The sequence below is a fragment of the Pipistrellus kuhlii genome, unplaced genomic scaffold (assembly GCF_014108245.1).
Source record: "Pipistrellus kuhlii isolate mPipKuh1 unplaced genomic scaffold, mPipKuh1.p scaffold_m20_p_2, whole genome shotgun sequence".
Classification (NCBI taxonomy): Eukaryota; Metazoa; Chordata; class Mammalia; order Chiroptera; family Vespertilionidae; genus Pipistrellus; species Pipistrellus kuhlii.
This window is the reverse complement of record NW_023425515.1, coordinates 115,438,976-115,459,089: the sequence shown is the minus strand read 5'-3', so window position 1 is coordinate 115,459,089 and position 20,114 is coordinate 115,438,976. Positions and strand designations below refer to the sequence as shown.

At 41.7% G+C, this 20,114-nt stretch overlaps 1 protein-coding gene across 11 annotated transcripts in view; it reads right to left on the bottom strand.

Annotated features, from left to right (window-relative positions):
- Window positions 1–1,765: 1,765 nt before the first annotated feature.
- The window catches only part of LOC118724428 (N-acetyllactosaminide beta-1,6-N-acetylglucosaminyl-transferase), a 104,297-nt gene continuing 85,948 nt past the window's right edge, over window positions 1,766–20,114 (bottom strand). For 2 of the 11 annotated variants that reach the window (XM_045584253.1, XM_036447665.2), the window contains exons 2-4: window positions 10,634–10,726; window positions 7,666–7,754; window positions 3,937–4,061 (exon numbers count right to left, since the gene is read on the bottom strand). In XM_045584253.1, the coding sequence (XP_045440209.1) occupies window positions 7,693–7,754; window positions 10,634–10,726 (155 nt within the window). In that variant the 3' untranslated portion in view covers window positions 3,937–4,061; window positions 7,666–7,692. Of the gene's footprint in view, window positions 4,062–7,665; window positions 7,755–7,890; window positions 8,447–10,633; window positions 10,727–20,114 lie in introns of those variants that run through there. The other 9 variants (XM_045584250.1, XM_036447664.2, XR_004989584.2 and 6 more) reach the window with 8 other exon arrangements.

Here is a 20,114-nt window from a genome sequence, read left to right as displayed (position 1 = left end):
GATGTTGTGCTCTCATATTGATGTTTCTCTCTTTTCCCTTCCTCTCTCTGAAACAAAACAAAACAAAACAAAACAAAAACACAACACAGTAAAAAACTATTTAAAAAGAAAAGGGATTAGGAACCTCCCAGTTCAGGCATTCGTCTTCCAAACTCCCAACTGTTTACCTAGTCTGTTTAAATGGATCCCTGCTCCAGTTTCCCCTGACATTGACTGCTATACTACATTCTTACAGTTTAAAAAATAAGTAGTGACTTCTCACCTCTGAAGTAACATGTGCAAATTAAACATTAAAATACCCAAATCACCTATAACTCCACGAAGCAACAAAAGAAATAGTGACTGGGAATGAAAAAGAAAAAACATAATATATTTATATTTATATTCTGGTATTCTTATTCTTAACTCAGTAAAAATGTATCTACCAGAAACCTACATGAAACTTCTAACAACATGCACAAGAGTTAAACATGCCCTTTAATGTTGGGAACAATTCAAGGATTGCTGCTATACTGCTAATATTTAAAATAGTATTGCAGAGGCAAACCAAGCTGGTGGCGTAGGTAAATGCTGGTACTCACCACCTCCTACAACCACATCAAAATTAAAACTAAAATACAGAACAACCATCATCCAGAACCGCCTGAAAGCTGGCTGAATGGAAGTCTTTGAACTAGAGAAATAAAGAAGAAAGCACATTGAGTTTGGTAGGAGAGGCAGAAGTGAGGAATGGGCTGGTTTGACACCCACATGTGGTGGTGGTGGTGGTGGTGGTGGTGGTGGTGGTGGTGGTGGTGTGTGTGTGCTTTAAATCAGGAGGGATATCTTGGCTGTGGAGGTTTCCTGTGAGGAACAAGTGGTCCCAGCCCCATACCACACCCCCATCCCAGGGTTCCAGAGCTTGGAAGAGAACTTAAGGCTGTAAAAACCAGCAAGGATTGTGGCTGAGTGATACAGAGGCTGGTGGAGATCCAGACAGTTTCTCTTAAAGGGCTGGCAGAGAAACTTACTTGGACTCACTCCCTCTGAGCTCCAGAGCTGGGGCAATTGCTGTGGGGATCCAGGGAAATATGGGAAGGAACTGCATTGTCTAGCATTGGAGCAAGAATGTAGGGACAGCTTCCTTCTGGCCAGGGGTGCTCGCAGGGTCATTGTTCCTCTGAGGAGACTTCCCCCATCACAGAGCTCTAGGAATAGTGACTATTAACCAACTATCAAATAAAAATGCATAACAGCCCTAGCTGGTTTGGCTCAAGTGGATAGAGCATTGGCCAGTGAACTGAAAGGTCTCTTATTCAATTCTGGTCAAGGGTACATGCTTGGGTTGTGGGCTCGATCCCCAGTGGGGGGCATGTAGGAGGCAGCCAATCAGTGATGCTCATCATTGATGTTTCTTTAAAAAAAATAAATATTTTATTGATTTTTTACAGAGAGGAAGGGAGAAGGATAGTTAGAAGCATCAATGAGAGAGAAACATCGATCTGCTGCCTCCTGCACACACTTTACTGGGGATCAAGCTCACAACCATGGCACATGCCCTTGACCGGAATCAAACCTGAGACCCTTCAGTCCACAGGCCATCATAGAGCCAAACTGACTAGGGCTTGTCACTGATATTTCTATCTCCCTCTCCCTCTCCTCTCCCTCTCCTCTCCCTCTCCCTCTCCCTCTCCCTCTCCCTCTCCCTCTCCCTCTCCCTCTCCCTCTCTGTAATCAATAAAAATATATTTTAAAAATTAAAAAAAATGCATAGCAGCCCCAAAGGTGGAAAACAATATATTAATTTATTTCCAAGAAAACAACATATAACAGCATCACAAACAAAGTCAGATTCAGTAGTTTAAGGTCATCTCCATGGAAAGGAAAAAGCCACTAGTCCAACACTACACTCTTCCAAGATTGAAGTATTAAAGACACAGGAGAGGTGACTAGCAATGGACATGTAAACATCTATTCCAAAAGATTTCTCGTTCTATATGAGAATATCCAGTGTAAAACATTTCTTCTTCTAGGTGGTGTCATTTAAATAAGTTGAAAAATGACTTTGCCATTAGCTCTCAGTGTGTTTCCTAACCCTCAGCCCTTTACCACCCAATGCACTTCCATCTTTTTAAAGCAGCAGGAACAAAGAACGTTTTATTTCAGTCATTCTCTTTAAATATGATTAACATTTAACAAGCACAATTACAGGAAAAAAAGAAAAATTGTGTTAAATGCATCATTAGTTGTAGTCACTGTTTTTCATGAAGATAAATAAATATTAAGGAACTCAATGGGTTAGAGGAATATAAAAGTAGACTTCACACTTTTCTGAGGTGTTAGGACATTTTCTCAATATTAACACTGAGATCATTCTTAAAACCTACCTTATCTGATATTCTAAATATGGCTATATTTCACCTTCTTTAATAGTCCACCCCAGGAAATGAACTAAGACCGGTAGGAGAATCCCAATTGTCAGACAGAGAGCTTGTTCCCTAGTGCTTAGGAATAACCTCTCTAAGCCTCACTCACTTCATCTGCAAAACAGGGATAATGAGGACCTCACAGGAGGGCTGTGAGGTTTAAATGCAGTGAGCTAGTTGAATGTCTTGAACACAGAGCCTTTTTTTAGCTTCCTTCCCTTCTCTCTTTTGAGTGATCTCTGACTTAAACCTCAATTTGTAATTACTGAGATCCTTGGTCCAATATCACAATCTACAGTCTACATGTGAATGTATTAAAATACAACCATCAAGGTTCTCTAGAGCAGTCTTTACAACCTTCACATTGCCGAGATTTTTAGAGTGAAAAACTTGTGTCTTAGGTTTCCCTCTTTATCTCAGCATGTGTCTGGTGTACAGTTTGACCCAGTAAATATGTACTGACTGCATGCTGAATGAATCGGATGAGGGAATGGACAAGGGACAAATGCAGGGATGCTCACCCACAACTGAAAGCTCTTAAAAATCTAGGCATTCTTATCAGCACCAGACATCGTTAAGCCACTCAGAGAACACTATGGCATTGTTAAAGCCTCAAGGATAGAATTTGGTCTCCATTTTGCAGTTAAGATAACTTTGGTGGGTGTGGAGGGGGGTGGCAGAAGAGGTATAAGAGACTTGAGACTAGATTTATGCAATACCACCTCTCTTCCAGGGGTTTCTTCATTCTGTGAGAACTTTTCAGCATTCTCAATGATGAAAGGGGGATCAGTGCACATTCTGATATAATCGAGAAATGTTCTGCTTCCCCCCCGGGGTCCTCTTACTGAAGCAGCAGGCAGTGACGGCTTAAAGCACATTCTGCCTCCTGTTAATGACTTTGAAGTCTATACAGAACTTCAACAAGAAAACTGGGAAGGCTAGTGCTAAAACTCAGGAGCAGGATTTAGTTCTTCAGTTCTAGTAGCTCAGCTTCTAAAGGAGATTGGTGAGTTACCCAGAAAACTGCTTGTACATCCATGTACAGTTGAGCAAAGTAGAATGGTGTTCATTAATATGTGGTTATAGATCTGTTATAAAAGATGCCCTCCTCAAAGAAACCCAGGTCTTCTTTCCTAAATCATATTACCTACACTTCTTCTTTTGGTTAGGACATTTATATATGATGAGTATTTGGTGCAAAGATGTGACAACAGTGAAAATGATCATTGATCAGAACAACAATCTGGCACAGAGGTGAGCATCAGGAAACAGCCAGAGTAGACAACGGGCCAGGGCCCCTCTGCACAGCTTCCTGTTATTGTCCAGTGGATATTTCAACATATAGTAGTGGAGCCAGATCCTGAGGTCATGACCTCAGTCCTGAAACTGTTGGCCAAGGTGTAGTCTTCTCTCAAAAGCTCTTCTTCCCAACAGCGACTTCCCTTCAATCACAAGTTGCAGGCGATCAAAAATACCAGCTGGGTTGTATTGCAGTTTCACTCTGATTTAAGGTTCTTTCTCGAAGTCTCAGTTCTAGGCATTCCACAGTAAGGGGGTATGTAGTAAGTTCAAACTTGTTAGCAAAAAGGCTCGGCGAATTAATCAACCACTTTAAGTCTCCATTTCCATAGATGCAAATGCCACGCACATAGTGGCCTGCAAAGGAGAAAACAAACAAACAAAAAACATCAGACATGCTGGCTTTCAAGAATCAGGGGCCGTGAACTTGCAGTGATCCAGTTACTGTGTGACCATTGTGTAGCCAACACTGAGCCAAGTGCTACGGGATTCTAATGAAACATGACTGTATAGGACCAGCCTACAAAAAGTTCAACTGTTTATAGAAAGACAAAGGTTATAAATGTGTCTTTGAAGAAAAGGAGAGTTAAATAACACAAAGCAATAACACTAGGCATCATGGGGCAATTCATATATTATCTGATTAAAAGTTAGGGATGGGAGGTTCTAGAAGTATGCAGATGACTTAATGGGTCTCACTGGTCAGGCCTCTTCCCTGAGCTCCAGCCTAATCTCTCTAAATTTCTACTTTATATCTTCACTTAAGTATAAAGTAATAAACCTAACCATTATAAGTAATAAACCTAACCATTATAAGTAATAAACTTAACCAAGATAACATGTCAGGACTGAACTCCTTAACCTTCTCCAAGTCTTCCCCATTGAAATCCGAAGCAATTCTATTCTCTGGTGATTTCAGCACTTCTCCCTTCTCTTTCACACTCCACATCCAACTTCTCAGCAATTCTGTCAGCTCAATCTTCAAAATAAATAAAATAGTCATACTTTTCACCACCTTCATTATTACCATCCTGGTCCAAGTCACCTCCATCTTCCTGTGTCTTGAGCTGTTGTAATAATAACTGGTTTTGCTGACTCCACCTCTGCCTATTAGTAATATTCACAACATGATAGCCACAATGAGTTTTAAATGGAAGCAGACCATGTAAGCCTCCTGTGCTTATATGGCTTCTCATCTCATGTGGAACAAAAGCCAAAATCCTAGCAATGGCATTTTAAGACTTCTTAGAGTCAGTATAGCTCAGTGGTTAAGTGTTGACCTATGAGCCAGGAGGTCATAGTTTGATTCTTGGTGGGGGCTCATGCCTGGGTTATGGGCTTAATCCCTAGTGTGGAACATGCTGGAGGCAGCTGACCAATGATTCTCTCTCATCATTGATGTTTCTATCTATCTCTCCTCCCTTCCTCTATGAAATCAATAAGAAAGAAAGAAAGAAAGAAAGAAAGAAAGAAAGAAAGAAAGAAAGAAAGGAAGAAAGAAAGAAAGAAAGAAAGAAAGAAAGGAAGGAAGGAAGGAAGGAAGGAAGGAAGGAAGGAAGGAAGAAAGAAGAAAGAAAGAAAGAAAGAAAGAAAGAAAGAAGAAAGAAAGAAAGAAAGAAAGAAAGAAGGAAGGAAGGAAGGAAGGAAGGAAGGAAGAAGGAAGGAAGGAAGGAAGAAAGAAAGAAAGAAGAAAGAAAGAAAGAAAGAAAGAAAGAAAGAAAGAAAGAAAGAAAGAAAGAAAGAAAGAAAAGACTTCTCAGAGTCTAGCCCTTGGATTTACCTTCCACCACTTATTTAATCACTTATAACCCTTAGTAACCCGTGCTCATTCATTTCAGACACACTGGCCTTTGTGCTGGTCCCAAGCACACCAGGAATGTTCTACTTGAGAATCCCTGTTTGCTCTTCCTCCCCTGGACTGCCCCCTTTCACCAGACATCCTCAGGACTATCCTCTCGCACTGCCCCAGGTCTCTGCTTCAAGGCCATCTTCTCAGTGGCCTTCTTTGTCCTCCCTCTTTCCCTGATTCATTTTTTCTTCCCGCACTTATTATTAACTGATGTATATATCAGTGCCATGAAGGAAAACATTATTTTGTTTATCGTCTTTCTCCCTAATTTGGAATATAAGCTCCAGAAGAGTTGGCATTTGAGATCAGATTGTTCACTTGTGTGTCCCCTGCATCTGGAACAGTGCCTGGTAAATATTAGGTATTAAATTAATACTTTTTGAATAAAAGGATGGAGAAGGAGGAGTGGAGAGTTGGTGGATGGGTAGAATTAGCAAGTATCAGAGGGATGGGTGAGAGTTTCAATTGGGGAAAATGCCTTTAAGAAACTGTAGAGATGGGAATTTTCTGCAAGAATAGTAGTTTTATTGGAGAATGGCCTAGAAATAGAATGGTAGGAAGTTGGAACTCTGTTTCAGAGGTTGTGAGGCACAGAGTAGAACTATTATGGATGATTGACTTAAAATAAAAAGACTTGTGCCTTTTTTATCTCATAATTATGGAGTTTTTGAAGATTTTTGAATAGATGAATCAAATGGTGAAATTCATTTTTGCAATATTAATTTTGCAGAACTTGGCAGAGTACATTTGAAATCAATCAAGAGACTACAGTAATAACTTAATGTAAATCAGAAAGCTCATTCAAAGTTAATAATTTCCATGAGTGGGAAAGAAAGGATATTAGAGATAGAATTCAGAAGGACTGACAGGTCTTGATGATTAATTCAATGTGGCAGGGAGGAAGTACAATTGAGAGGAAATCATTGGGGAAAGAAGCCAGAGTTGTGGGAAGTTAAATAATAATTGGGTGAGAAGCTTAAGAACAACTTTGAGGTGAGGAGAACTGAACACAAAGGCAGCATACACATGCTTAAAAAAATGGAAGTGAACAGGAGAGAGTACTTCAGTTTGTATCAAGCAGAGGGTGCATGAATAATTTGATCTTGAGGACAGAAGCAGTAAGTACAAACTTGCAGAGAGAAGAAAAAGAATCATCAGAGAGAAAGATCCTGAGAAAGCAAGAGAGCAAGGGGATCATGTAGGGGACCCACACATAACTGAGACCACAGATAGTAAACTTGGTGGTGAGGATACGTAACTTTTCCTCTTGAAATAGGAAGGAAAATGAGAGAATGTGTCAAAAATACTCTAAGATGGAGAAAAAGGGTGATACAGAAAAGGAATTGGTAAGGGGATTTTGATTAAATGTCTTGGAAGTTCTTCCTAGAATTGAAAAATTCATTGTTTGAAAGGATGTTTTAGCATAAGATTAAGAGCTTAGAGGTAATCAGGAAAGCTAAAATGGTAAATGTTGGGCAGGGCACCAGGAAAATAATGAGGTAGATAAAAGAATAAGTAGGTACTTTGGAGCATCTAGCTGAAGTTAGATGGCAGGTCCTTTACCCTTTCTACAGCAATGTTCTGTTTAGGGAAACACAAGTGGCAAAAAGCAGATGTCAGTAAAGATCAAGTGTAGGAATCAGCCTTGCAGGGTCAAATGGCGAGGGAACCTCAACTGCTAGTGAAGACAGCATGGATGGCCAATACAGTACAGCGGCTGGACAAGGAGTCCTTGGAAGGAAGCCAGTACAAGGAAAAGGCTGGAAAAGTTGAACCTCTGGAAATCCCAATTTAAAAAAAAAGCAAACACATTTAAAAATAATAATGATGACAACAGCAATGACATATTTTAGGTGTGGGGATATAACAATGAACAATTTGGTTAAAAATCCTAGGCCTCTTAGAGCTTCTATTCTGTTCCAGGTTGAAAGTATGTATATATAACACATAAATTGGTGAAGAAAATTAGTAGTGTGACAAAGAGGTGGTAATCAGAGATGTGAGCTCTGAGTCCAAGACCATAAAGCTAGAATGGTGCTCTGTGAGTCCAACTGCTAAGAGGGCTTGTAAAGCAGGTACACACTGGAGTTTGGAATGAATCCTATTACTCACAGCCAAAGGGGAAAAGTCCAGATTGTTTTACTGGCTTGCTGATTTGATATGCAGTGTTCTACTTCTACTTATGTCTGTTCCTTTTTCCTCTATAGTTGTTTGGGGAAATGTATTTATTTTTATTTTTAATTGATTTTAGAGAGAGATATTGATGTGAGGGAGAAACATTGATTGGTTGCCTCCCATATGTACCCTGACTGGGGATTGAATCCACAACCTGGGTATGTGCCCCGAGTGGGAATCAAACCCTCCACCTTCTGGTGTAAAGGATGATGCCCAGCCAACTGAATCACACTGGCCAGGGCAGGGGGAACAAGTCATTTTTATGCTCTGAACTTAATAAGGCTTTCAGATGCTCATTGGCACAACAGGGACCAAGAGAAGAAAAGTGAGACATTTGTCTGAGAGGGGCTTGGGCTATCTAAGCTTTGTACCCAGTATAGGTTCCCTGGCTAGGGACTTCTCTCCTGGCGCCCTCCTGTCATGTGATCAGTAAAGGTTCCTAAAAAAAATGCAAACCTGACTAGCCTACACCTTCTCTACTGGGACAGAGTCTGGATAGAGGTTATGACAAGGAGACTGAGGTAAGGCTTCACTTGGTGGGCAAAGGGAAGGGGGAGCAGTGGCTGCTGTACAGTGGAAATGGGAGTTTCTGTGGTTGTGGAGGGCTAGCACTACAAAGGAATGATGTCATGTGGGTCTCGGTTGGGGATGTTCAAGTCCTCAAGTCCTCAGTTGGAGAGGAGGTGGAGAAGCAGATCAGAGGATGACTGCAGTGGTCCTAGAAGGAGGATGATGGGGGTTATAGAAGGGTGTGGGGAAGACACCATAGCCCAAATATTAGGACCATGACTGATGGTGATGGTCTGATTTCTAAAGAAGGCCCAGGAGCGCTAAGAGCAAAGCCTCCTCCCATCCTCCTCCTTTCAGTAGAAGGGCAGGCTGTGGGGAGACTGCAGGCAGGTGGCATGAGCTGTCTTCTGAGAAAATGTGGGCTGATTAAGATAAGGATATAACGTGCTGAAGAACAGACTGAAGTTTCTGTACAGTGATGTGGGGATGTTGCCATCCACAGGTGAATGGAGGTAATCAACCAAAGGCCTTATATGCTTATATGCATAACCCATGGGCACAGACAATAGGGAGCTGAAGGCCTGGGGCTGGGGAGGGGTAGGATAGGGGGTGAAGGGAGGGCAGCCTGGAGGGGGGTCAATGGGGAAAAAAAGGGGACATATGTAATATTTCCAACAATAGAATTATATATATATATATACTAGAGGCCTGGTGCACAAAATTCATGTGTGGGGGGTTGGGTATCCCCTCAGCTCAGCCTGAACCCTCTCCAATCTGGGATATTCCTCTCACAATCTTGGACCACTGGCTCCTAACTACTTACCTGCCTGCCTGCCTGATAGCCCCTAACTGCTCCTTCTGCTAGACTAGTTGTCCCAACTGACCCACGCCGCCTCCCACTGGCCTGGTTGCCCCTTACTGCCCCCCTATGCTGACCTGGTCACCCCCAACTGCCTCCCTTCGATGACCTGGTTTGCCCCTAACTGCCCACCCCCCCCCGGCCAGCCTGGTTGCCCCCAACTGCCTAATCACCCCACTTACCTCCCTTCCCTCCCCTCACCCCATGGTTGCCCCACACAGCCTGTTGTTCAGTCATTTGGCCATCCCTCACTAACCCCCCTGCCAGCTTGGTTGCCCCATGCAGCCTGCTGCTTGGTCATTTGGTCACCCCTCACTGACCCCCCTGCAGGCCTGGTTACCCCATGCAGCCTGTTCGGTCATCCATTTGGTTGCAATGGTTGCTAGGCTTTTATATAGATAGATAGATAGATAGATAGATAGATAGATAGATAGATAGATATTTTTTTAAAAAGGAGGCTGAGTGTGATGGAGAGGTGTGGAAAGCAGCAATCTATAATTAGGTGTATAGAAAATGGATTGATAAGAAGAGTGGAGAAGCAAAGCCTTATTATTGCAGGGGGAAAAATGTCAAATTTCCATAGTCATTCATACGTTCACTTAATCAGCCACTGAATAAGTATTAATTGTGTGCTATTACGGCTGGAGTTGTGTACCCCTAAAATTCACATATTGAAGTCCTAACCTCCAGAACCTGAGATTGTGACTGTATTTAAAGAGATGATTAAGTTAAAATGAGGATGTCTGATAAGAAGAGATTAGGACACAGATACACACAGAGGAAAGACCGTGTGAGGACACGAGAAGACAGCCTTTTATCAGCCAAGGAGCTGCCCTCCAAAGAAACCAAATCCAGTGACACCTTGATCTTGGACTTCCAGCTTCCGTGACAGTGAGGAAATAAATTTCCTTTGTGTAAGCCACCCAGTCTGTGGTTATGTGTAAAATGACTTTGCTTCTGTTAGTCCTAGCAAACAAACACACATGCCCACTATATAGAAGGCAAAAGTTTGAATGAAATGTAAACAGAACTCATAACCCTTCTTCATAAGATTCTATAGAAACAAGACTACTTGGGATTTCAAGTTCTTGTCCATTGGAAGAGAAACCTCTCATTAATGCCACTTGCCACCAGGCAGGAGCTGCAGTCAACACCTCCCTCCCGGAAGCCTGGCTGTGGAGGGAGGAGAGGCTGATGAGAGGGATGGGGTCCAGCCTGCTCTTGGGTGACATCACTACTCACCCTTACCTCTTCCCTAACCACTGTACTTTCCAAAGGAACAGAAAGAGGAATAGCAATAATAAAAAAGCAGAAACTACCAAGAAGAAGTGCCACTATAATTTGAACCTACCTGGAGAATGTTTAAATGTATTTTTCAAGAACTGTGTTTAAAAGTCTCTAGCTAGTCATTTAATCACTCGCAGATTGGTTTAAATATACCAGCAGTTCTCTCTATGAAAACCGAGTATTCTACAACTACCTTCATGCCAACACCAACAAGCAGTATGGCTTTAAAGTGTGAAATGCATGCCTCACCATGGCAGCCCCCGTGTTTGTCTTCCATGTCAATCCACTTCACGGCTCTGAGGTTACCGGTCCATGATGCATTTGGCATGGAGCCAGGGACACCTGCAATGTTGACAAAGAAGAAAAGCATAAATGAGAATCAAGAGAAAAGGGTGTCAATTTCTTTAACCCTCCAAGTCATTTTCTTTAAGTATATTACCTTTCACATCAGATTTTTCATCATACGGTGTGAATAGTTGGTAGTTATGGGCCTGGCTTTGCCACCAGTAAAAAGAATCTATTGATTTTTTTCATAGTGTGTGTGACCAAGCCTGAAAAGTTTAGTCACACGCGTAGAGTTTAAGAAATACTGTAGTGTAAAACCACAAGAGAAGGATGGGGATTTTTGTTCTCTTAATGGCCTTTAATTAAATGTATTTTCAATCCTAATGTTAATTTTTCTTTAAAGATTTTCCAGATGGCTTCTAAGAAGTGTAAGCTCTGGAAACAGGCTGTTCTAGGTTCTCAGTGCTAATTAAATGAGAGCAGTTCCAGGGTCTCTCTTATATGACATTGCAGTTTTAGGCATACAGAGAGACAGTTTGTTCACATGTTTAACTCATAAATCTTTTAACACACTATGCTTTATATTTGTTAAAATACTTCTTGAGCATTTGATATTAATGAGGGCTGTGCTGGGAAATGGGGACAGAGAAATCAGACGTGATTCCTGATCACCCAATGAGGGTAATGAATTGTCTATCCTAGTAGTAGGTTTTGGGTTTTGTTTTTCCTAGAAGGTTGGTGTATACTGATCCTCTCATCTCTCTTTCAGTTGTTCTTTGACCAAATGCTGTTGCTGACCTATTTATTAATTAGACATTATCTAATGCACCTTTGAAATGTAAAAAAAAAATGCCTTAACGGGGGAGGAAAATTTTAGGTTGTCATCTGGCTAAGCCAAGGTTTCTCTAACTTGGCATCATTAATTAACACTTTGGGCTGGATAATTCTTGGCTATCGGTCCTGTCCTGTGCAGTGTACAATGTTTAGCAGCACTCCTGTGACAATAAAGAATGTCTTCAGACATTGCCGAATATCGGGGGAGCAAGATTGCCCGTTTAAGAAACAACTGTGCTAAGCTACTCAAATAACCCTCTTCAACTCAATAAATTTTGGAGAGGTCTCAGAGAAGAGGCCCATTTAATCACACAGAATAGTTATACACCAAGATTTCCACTAATGGAAAAGGAATATATGGGAATCAATGTGAATGCAACTAGCGGAGGAGTATTTCACTCCAGAAGAGCTGCAGCAGTTTTCACCAGTGAGAAGTTCAACCTGAACACCATTTTGACGTAATGGCACTAAGCAAATTTATCTGTATTCAAATCACAACCCACAGGTTGAGAACCACTGTTGTAGAGCCTAAGACCATTGGAAAACACAGATATTTACATTACGATTCATTAAAAGTAGCAAAATCACAGTTATGAAGTAGCAATGAAAAGAATTTTGTGGTTGGGGGTCACCACAACCTGAGAAACTGTATTAAAGGGTCACGGCATTAGAAAGGTTGAGAACCGCTGTTTAAGCGATCTTTCTTCCTACTGCTTTGTCTTTAACCTGCTCTGTATCCTTGTGCATCATTTAATGTCACTCAGACTCCCCTTTCAAATAAAGTAGATAGATTAGATCAGGGTTTTTCAACCTTTCAGACTGAAAAACCATGAGAATTTTACTCCATCTCACACACACATACACACACACACACACACACACTGCAAACCTAAGTTTCACAAAATAACTCTTAGGCTTATTACAAGCAATGCAGTTGCTAATTTTACATTATTTTCTGGTCTATTCTCATGTTAAAAATTCTAGTCAAAACCTACTAACGTGATTGCTAGATCCACTATTGAGATACAACTACTATTTTAAAAATACTGGACTAGATGATTGTATTTTTGTTGTTGCTTTTATTATTATTGACTATCAGGCTTCTAGGAGGATAGTTATGGGGCATATGTCTACCCTCAATTCACAAGAAAAATCTATTTTTCATTCTTTCTGGGGTGCGGCAAAAAGAAGACACCAATATTATCAGAGAAAACATTTCAAACTATTAAATTCAATTCTCTCATTTGCTCTTCATAGGCTTATTTAAACAAAAGATGTGAAATAAAGTTTACAGAGTAATCAGCAATGTTTTTCTTGGGACTAAGCCTTTATTAGTCAAATAATTGCACTTGTTGAATAAATGAAGATGATTCTTTTGAAATACAAGCTTTATTTACATTGGCTTGACTTTCTTCTTATTGTTCTCACACAATGTGGCCCTCATTTGGGGAGACAGATTCCAGCAATTGCTTATTATTCAAGGTCAGATATATACTTTCTAACTTATTAAATAAAGAATTTTGTTTTTAATTGTCAAATGTCAATTCTGATGTCTGTTTACTGAAAGGATTTTCTCACATTTAATGGTGGTACTGTAAATTGATACAATTCTGGAAAATCAATTTGAAAATAATGTAGGAAAGACCAGCATAATTGCCAATTTCCTTTGGCCCTTTAAAACAATATTTCAAAATAAGCTAGGAAATAATTCTTAAAGTGTGAAAATCTGCATATGACCATGTTCATTATGACATTAACACATACTCACTAAGAGCACAGGCTTTGAAGTCAGACAGTAGGCATTTTAAATCCCCATCGGCTCTTACTGGCTGTGTGACCCTGAACAGTCATGTAATTTCTTGAAAACATCATCTACTAACCTTCAATACTTCACAGGATTTGGTTAGTGTTAAATAAGATAATGTATGTGCTGTGCTTAGCATAGAACCTGGCATACATACTACTCAATAAATGGTTGAAAACATAATTCCTCTATTAAAATCACGTGGACAAGTTGCTATAGAAGACAGCTTTTTTACTATAATCTAAAGCAGGTTTCTCAACCTCGACATCACTGACATTTAGGCTGGATAATTTTTTGCAGACGATTTCTTTGCTGTGGGGTTGCCCTGTGTATTGTAGGATGTTTTGTGGCAGCATCCTGTTAGATGCCCATTAGATGCCAGTATCACTCCCTTCCATCCCCCATCTCATTCCCAGTTGTGACCATCAAAAATGTTTCCAGATGTTGCCTAATGTGCCTGAGGGTGGGGGCAAATCAGCCCTGGTTGACAACATGAAATCTTACATTATTAATAAGACCATGTATAAACATTTGCATGTGAAATGAAAAATGCTTTAAATTGAAAAAAGTTCCTTTAATGTTATTGTAATGTTTTTTATTTTTAAAAGTTTTTTTATATACATCTGAGTGTTAATTGCTTCACTGATTTAGCAACTGCTTGTAAATATTCTAAGAATAATACAACACAATGTTCATTGTTAATTGGCTTTCACAATAATAAAAAATGGAAAATTAGCTAATAATAGAAAGGCAGTGTTAAATAACAGCCTCTTTTTCTCATTGTTAACTGGGATAATTTTTAACCATAAGAGCCCTGGCCGGTGTGGCTCCGTTGGTTGGAGTGCTGTCCCATGTGCCAAAGGGTTGCAGGTTCTATTTCTGGTCAAGGCACATACCCGGGTTTGGGGTTTGATCCTAGGCTGGGCACATACAGGATGCAGCTGACAGATGTTTCTCTCTCACAATGACATTTTTCTCTCTCTTTCTCTGTCTAAAATCAACTTTTTTAAAAAAAAGTTAATTAAAAAAATAAAAAGATACAGTATTGTTTTCACCTACCAATGGTTCATGAATCACATGGGGTATTAACACATGAAGCAAGAGATGGTGTTTTTATTTAATGTGGGTATTTTCTAGAGTTCTGCAGTCTCTGAGATAATAAATGGCATAGCATCCTTAAAATGACAACCCTTCATTCACCTTGATAATTGCCCACAAATGGTTGTAAAAGGAAAAGATGGAATGAGAGAAGGAAGAAAAATCCAGAGTTTTCAACTCAAAGGGATTTTAGAAATTTTAATATGTTTTAATATTTTAATCTTTTCTCCTTAATGCTAAGCTGTGTGAACTAGAGCTTAGGAAATATAAATGAATTGCTCAGGAGTGTGGACCTGCTAAATAACTTGTTAGTTTTGTTTCAAGATAATTTGCTCACTTATTGTATGTGGGGTTTTTTTTGCCCTACATATTTTATTTTTATTGAATTTAGTGGGGTGACCTTGGTTAATAAAATTATGTTTCAGGTGTACAATTCTATAAAGCATCACTTTTATATTGTATTATGTGCTCAGCAGCCCAAGTCAAGTCTCCTTCCATCACCATTTATCCTCCCTTTTCCCTTTTCTACCTTCCCCACCTCCCTCAGTGGCTTCTTCCATGCCTCCCATGTTCTAGAGTAGACGCTGGGGGGGAGCCCTGAATGAGATGTTCTCAGAGCTAAAAGCATCGGTTCATATGTACCAATATCTTCACTAGCAGCCCAGGCACCTCTGCTCAAGGGTCTTTCCTGCAAAGGGGATACCTGTAATACTTTCAACAATAAAGATAATGTTTTAAAAGGAGTCTTGCCTGGACGGTGCTGGTGTGAACAGGAAAGGTTAGTGGAGCATTTGGAAGCGGGCAGTTCTTGTTCCAGAGCAGTTCAGGTTTCATTACAATCCTGACCTTGTCCACTGGCCCTCTGCCTACGTTTCTTTTTTGGCTGTTTATCACCTTTAACTCTCAAACAGCCCTTACGTTAGGGCACATTTTCCCGAGGCAGTGGAGCTCCTCAGTTTCACTAGTTCCAGACTTGTAGCCTGACAACTTTCCCTTCCTTCCTCCCCTAAGCCATGACGTCCTTCATAATCCTTCCCGTTCACAATGGATCCAAATCTAGTTAATCCTTCCAGATCTGACTGCTTAATTCTGTGCCTACAGGAACCCCCAGCTGATTTCCAACCTCATGGCAGTTCTTCAAGCCTTCCCTGGCTTTTTTTTTTTTTTTTTTTTTTTTACTGGATTAAGGTGGGTCCTAAATCCAATGACTAGTGCCCCATTTATTTATTTATTTATTTAGGTATTATATGTGTACATATCTTACCATTGCCCCCCCACCCACCCCACCCCACTTCCATACATGCCCTCACCCCCAGAGTTTTGTGTCCATTGGATTCCCTGGCTTTAAAAAAAAAACAAAACAAAACAAAAATCATATAGCTTTATAAAATATCTTTTTAAAGCTTCAGTCCAAACTGGTGAAACATAGAAATCCATTTCTTGAGCCCCATTCCAGACTGAATCAGAAACTGTGCAGAGGACCTGTATTTTAACAAGGCTTTAGAAGCCTCTCATCCAGATGGGTGAATGTGAGGCGAGTCTTGAATGAGGGGTAGCATGTGATTAGCTGACAGCATTGCCCAGAAGCAACACTATCAGGGACCGTGTGGAGGCGGAAATGGTTCTAGCGTGTGAGAGGGGAACCCCAACCCTGACTCACCCCATCCAGTGGGCTGCATCAAAATTATGTTAACAAGGAATGAAAAGAATAAAAGTAGTCACCTTTAAGAACTATTTCCCTTCCAAAAAGTGTTTCTAGTGGCAAAATGCAAATTCCTGAGCTCCAGCTCCCTGAGAATGACCTTGGATAAATAATTTGTCTTTCAGCATTTTCCCTCTACGTTCTTTAGAAGTTTCACCTGTGTGAGTACATGTTGTACATTTGTTTTTAAAATGTCCAAGTGAAATAAGTTTCCTTTAAACTGGTTTGATTGTCTTCAGTGCGAAATCATGCTAATTCAATGTGGAAAAGAAATATTAAAATGAAGAGCATTTGGCCGGGACCTGTTTGGCTCAATGGATAGAGCGTCGGCTTGGGGACTGAAGGGCCCCGGGTTCGATTCCGGTCAAGGGCATGAACCTTGGTTGCGGGCATATCCCCAGTAGGGGGTGTGCAAGAGGCAGCTGATAGATGACTCTCTCTCACTGATGTTTCTAACTATCTCTCTCCCTTCCTCTCTGTACAAAAATCAATAAAATATATTTAAAAAATAAATAAATAAAATGAAGAGCATTTGGGTTATATTTACAGGCACTAGTCAGTGTTGGTATTTTTCACACTCCCTCCCACTAGTTCTGTTCCAGGGAGGGGCCCTCTCTTAGGCATCACACATCCCAAGCAGCCAAAAATGGCCATTAGTTTCTCTGGAACTTTCCTTAGGTTACCCCGTTTTTCTGTGAGTGTGAAGTTTGGTGAGTAAAGTATGAAACAATTAAAAAATTCATTATGGTCATGTTTCATGGAAGTCGAGTTTGATTAGCCTTTCAACCAGAAAAAGTGCTCCTCTCACTCGAAGAGAGCACCTGGGAGAAAAGTCTCACATACAGTGGCTGCCCACCGTTTGGTCAGCAAAGCATTCATTCCCTGAGAGTGGAGACCGTCACGCAAGACTGACTTCTGGCACGAACAGGGGGCAAGTCCTCTCACAACCTTCTTTCCTCAGTGCCAGGAGTGCCTTAGTGTCTAAGCAAATGCCAGAACACTGCCTTTGAGATATAGACAGAGCCTTCCTCAGACAAGTGGCCAAATAACTAGCAAGCACTCTGTAAACTATTGAACAGGAGAAAGGAATGAAGAGAAGGAAGGAAAGAAGGAAGAAAGAAAGGGAGGGAGGGAGGGAGGGAAAGAGTGTCAAGTAATGTTTTCAAACTTCAGAATTTATCAAAACTTCCTGGAGGGCTTGTTAAAATAGATACTACTGGGTCCTAGACCCAGAGTTCCTTTTGCTTTTTTTTTTTTTTTTTTAATTGAGGTATAATTGCCATTTAACATTAGTTTGAGATGAAGAACATCACTTGGTATTTGTATATATAGTGAAATGATCACCACAGTAGGGCCAGTTAACATCCAACCAATTTCCTGTTGAGCTTCAACTGATTTCCAGTTGACTGGCAGCTCAGCTCAAGCCTTCCCTGGCTCTGGCAGCGTTGCTCCCCTCTGCGGGCACTGCCCTTGCTCAGGTGCTCTGCATCTCTCACCGACTCTAACTGCCTACCAAGCAGGCTCTGAATCCAGACTGCCCATTTCATTGGCGACACACCAGGTGGCTCTTCCTATAGTCATTGTTAACCCTGCTGGTCTTCTATGTGGGGATATGGGATTGCTTTGAATCATCCACCGTGTGTCTACTTCTTCAAGCCATTTGAAGTAACCACTCACCTATGACATGTGAAAGCAAATCCAGACTTGTGTCATCCTAGACCTTTCCTGCTCATGTCCATTCCACCGCTTACTAGAATTTGACTCCTCGCCCCCATTTTCATTTTAGGACACAGTTAAACTTTTTATCTCCTTCCAAAAAATAAAAAATAAAAGCTAGCCTGGCTGACATGGCTCAGTAGTTGCATGTGGACCTATGAACCAGGAAGTCACGGTTCGATCCCCCCCCCCCCCCCCCCCCAGTCAGGGCACACATCGGCATGCAGGCTCAATGCTCAGTAGGAGGTGTGCAGAAGGCAACAGATCAATGACTCTCATCATTGATTTTCTACCTCTTTCCCTCTCATTCTCTGAAATCAATAAAATTATTTTTTAAAAAGCTAAAGTGGCATTTTTTCTTTTGTTTTAGATTGTCACTAACCAAGCCCCAGCCACCTCCTCACAACCATAACCTTGGCTGGGCCCCTCAGTTTGCTGCTATGGACCACATTTCGACCTGGAAGATCCCCAAATTGTGACCATGCACATGAGGATATTTTGCAATCTTGCTCCAGACTGCAGACAGCCCATAAATCGCATCTGATGGGTGTGTCTGGCTTGACCACCATAGGCAGGGGAGTGGAACACTGAAGAAAACAGATTTCTCATCAAAGTCTGGATCGCTGGGTCCCTAGACAACAACTCACTGGGGCTATAGGCAGACAGGGGCTTTCCTGCACTGGGGTTCCCATCATGCTTCACTCACTCCTACTGGCCCTGTTGACCTGTAGTTTGCAACATTTTCAGGCCTCATATTTCATCACTATCCACACACACCAAAGTCTGTCACCCTTTTGGGAATTACTTAATAGTTCTTTCATTTTCACCTGGTTCCTCACACTTTGGCTTATGCAAACGTCTAATATAAGAAAACAAGCTCAAAATAAATCCTGGGGATGCAAAGTTTACAGCATGGTGACCATAGTTGATACTGTATTGTATGTTTGAACGTTGCCAAGAGTAAATCTTAAAATTTCTCATCACAAGAAAAAGAAGTTTATAGCCATATGTGGTGACGGATGTTAACGAGATTTACTGTAGTGATCACTTTGCCTTATATGCAAGTATTCAGTCATTATGTTGCCTACATGAAACTAATATAATATGTCAATTACAACTCAATTAAGAAAAATAAAATAGACCTCAGCCAACGCCCCATCCGTCTTGCTCTTTTTCTTCACTTCCCCAACACCTGGCCAGCCCTGGGGAGGCGGGGGACTGCCGACCTACGGCGGGAGAGAGTGGCCATCTCCCAGGGCAACCGGCCCTGAGAGGAGGGGGCGGGGCCTGTCGGGAGGGAAGGCGGGGCCTGTCTGAGTGGCGGGGCCTGGCGGGAGGGGCGGGGCGGGCTGCAGCTCAAGCGAATGCCCCGAGCCCAGCCCCTTCAGAGTTGCGGGAAGAGTCCTCCCACCTCCCCCACGGCCAGAAGCTGTTAGAGGGAGGGACCGTAGCCCTCTCAGGCCCGCGGGGCGAGGGGTGATGCTGCACGGAAGGGGTTGGGGGCGCCTCTCCTCCGCCCGCTGGACCCCACAGCCCTCCTCCTTCTCCCCGGAGCCCTGCCCCACCCCGTGATTCCCCCGCCCTTCCCGACACACGCCGCCTCAAGAGCCCAACGTGGACTTCCAATAGCAATCAGCCATTAACTGTGCAGCCATGTTCATCAGATGAAGTTTCCCAAGCCCTTCATCATGCTCAGCAAACAATTAGAAAGATGGAAATCTATTTGAGAGACAGTTATGTGATGTAATTCTAGTTGCTGGTGACAGCAGAATTCCAGCTCATAGATAGGTGTTCTCCTCTGCTCAGATTGTGCTGCTGCCATGTTTACTAATGATGTCAAGGAAGCAAGACCAGAAGAAATAAAAATGAAAGGTGTAGAACAGAAGTCACTATGGTCCCTGGTTCAGTATGCATATGCAGGCCGCCTTGAATTACAAAATAGTGCCTGCTATTTATAGTTTGCCCTCAGTTTCACAGATTGTGGGAGCATGCTGTAAGTTTTCTTTTTAAATGTTTTTATTGATTTCAGAGAGGAATAGAGAAAGTGAAACATCAATGATGAGGGACAATCACCAATTGGTGTGCAGGAGGAGGAGACTGAGCTGGCAGCCCTGGCACGTGCTCCAAGCAGAACGGCACGGTGACCTCCTTGGTTCGCGTTCAACCACAGAGCCGCATCAGCGGGCCATGCCGTAGTTTTAATGAAGCAGCTTCACCCGTCCAACTATCTGGAATCCGTTCTTTTGCTGATTCCCGAGGTTGCACAGCTTTGCATAAAGTGGCTCACAATT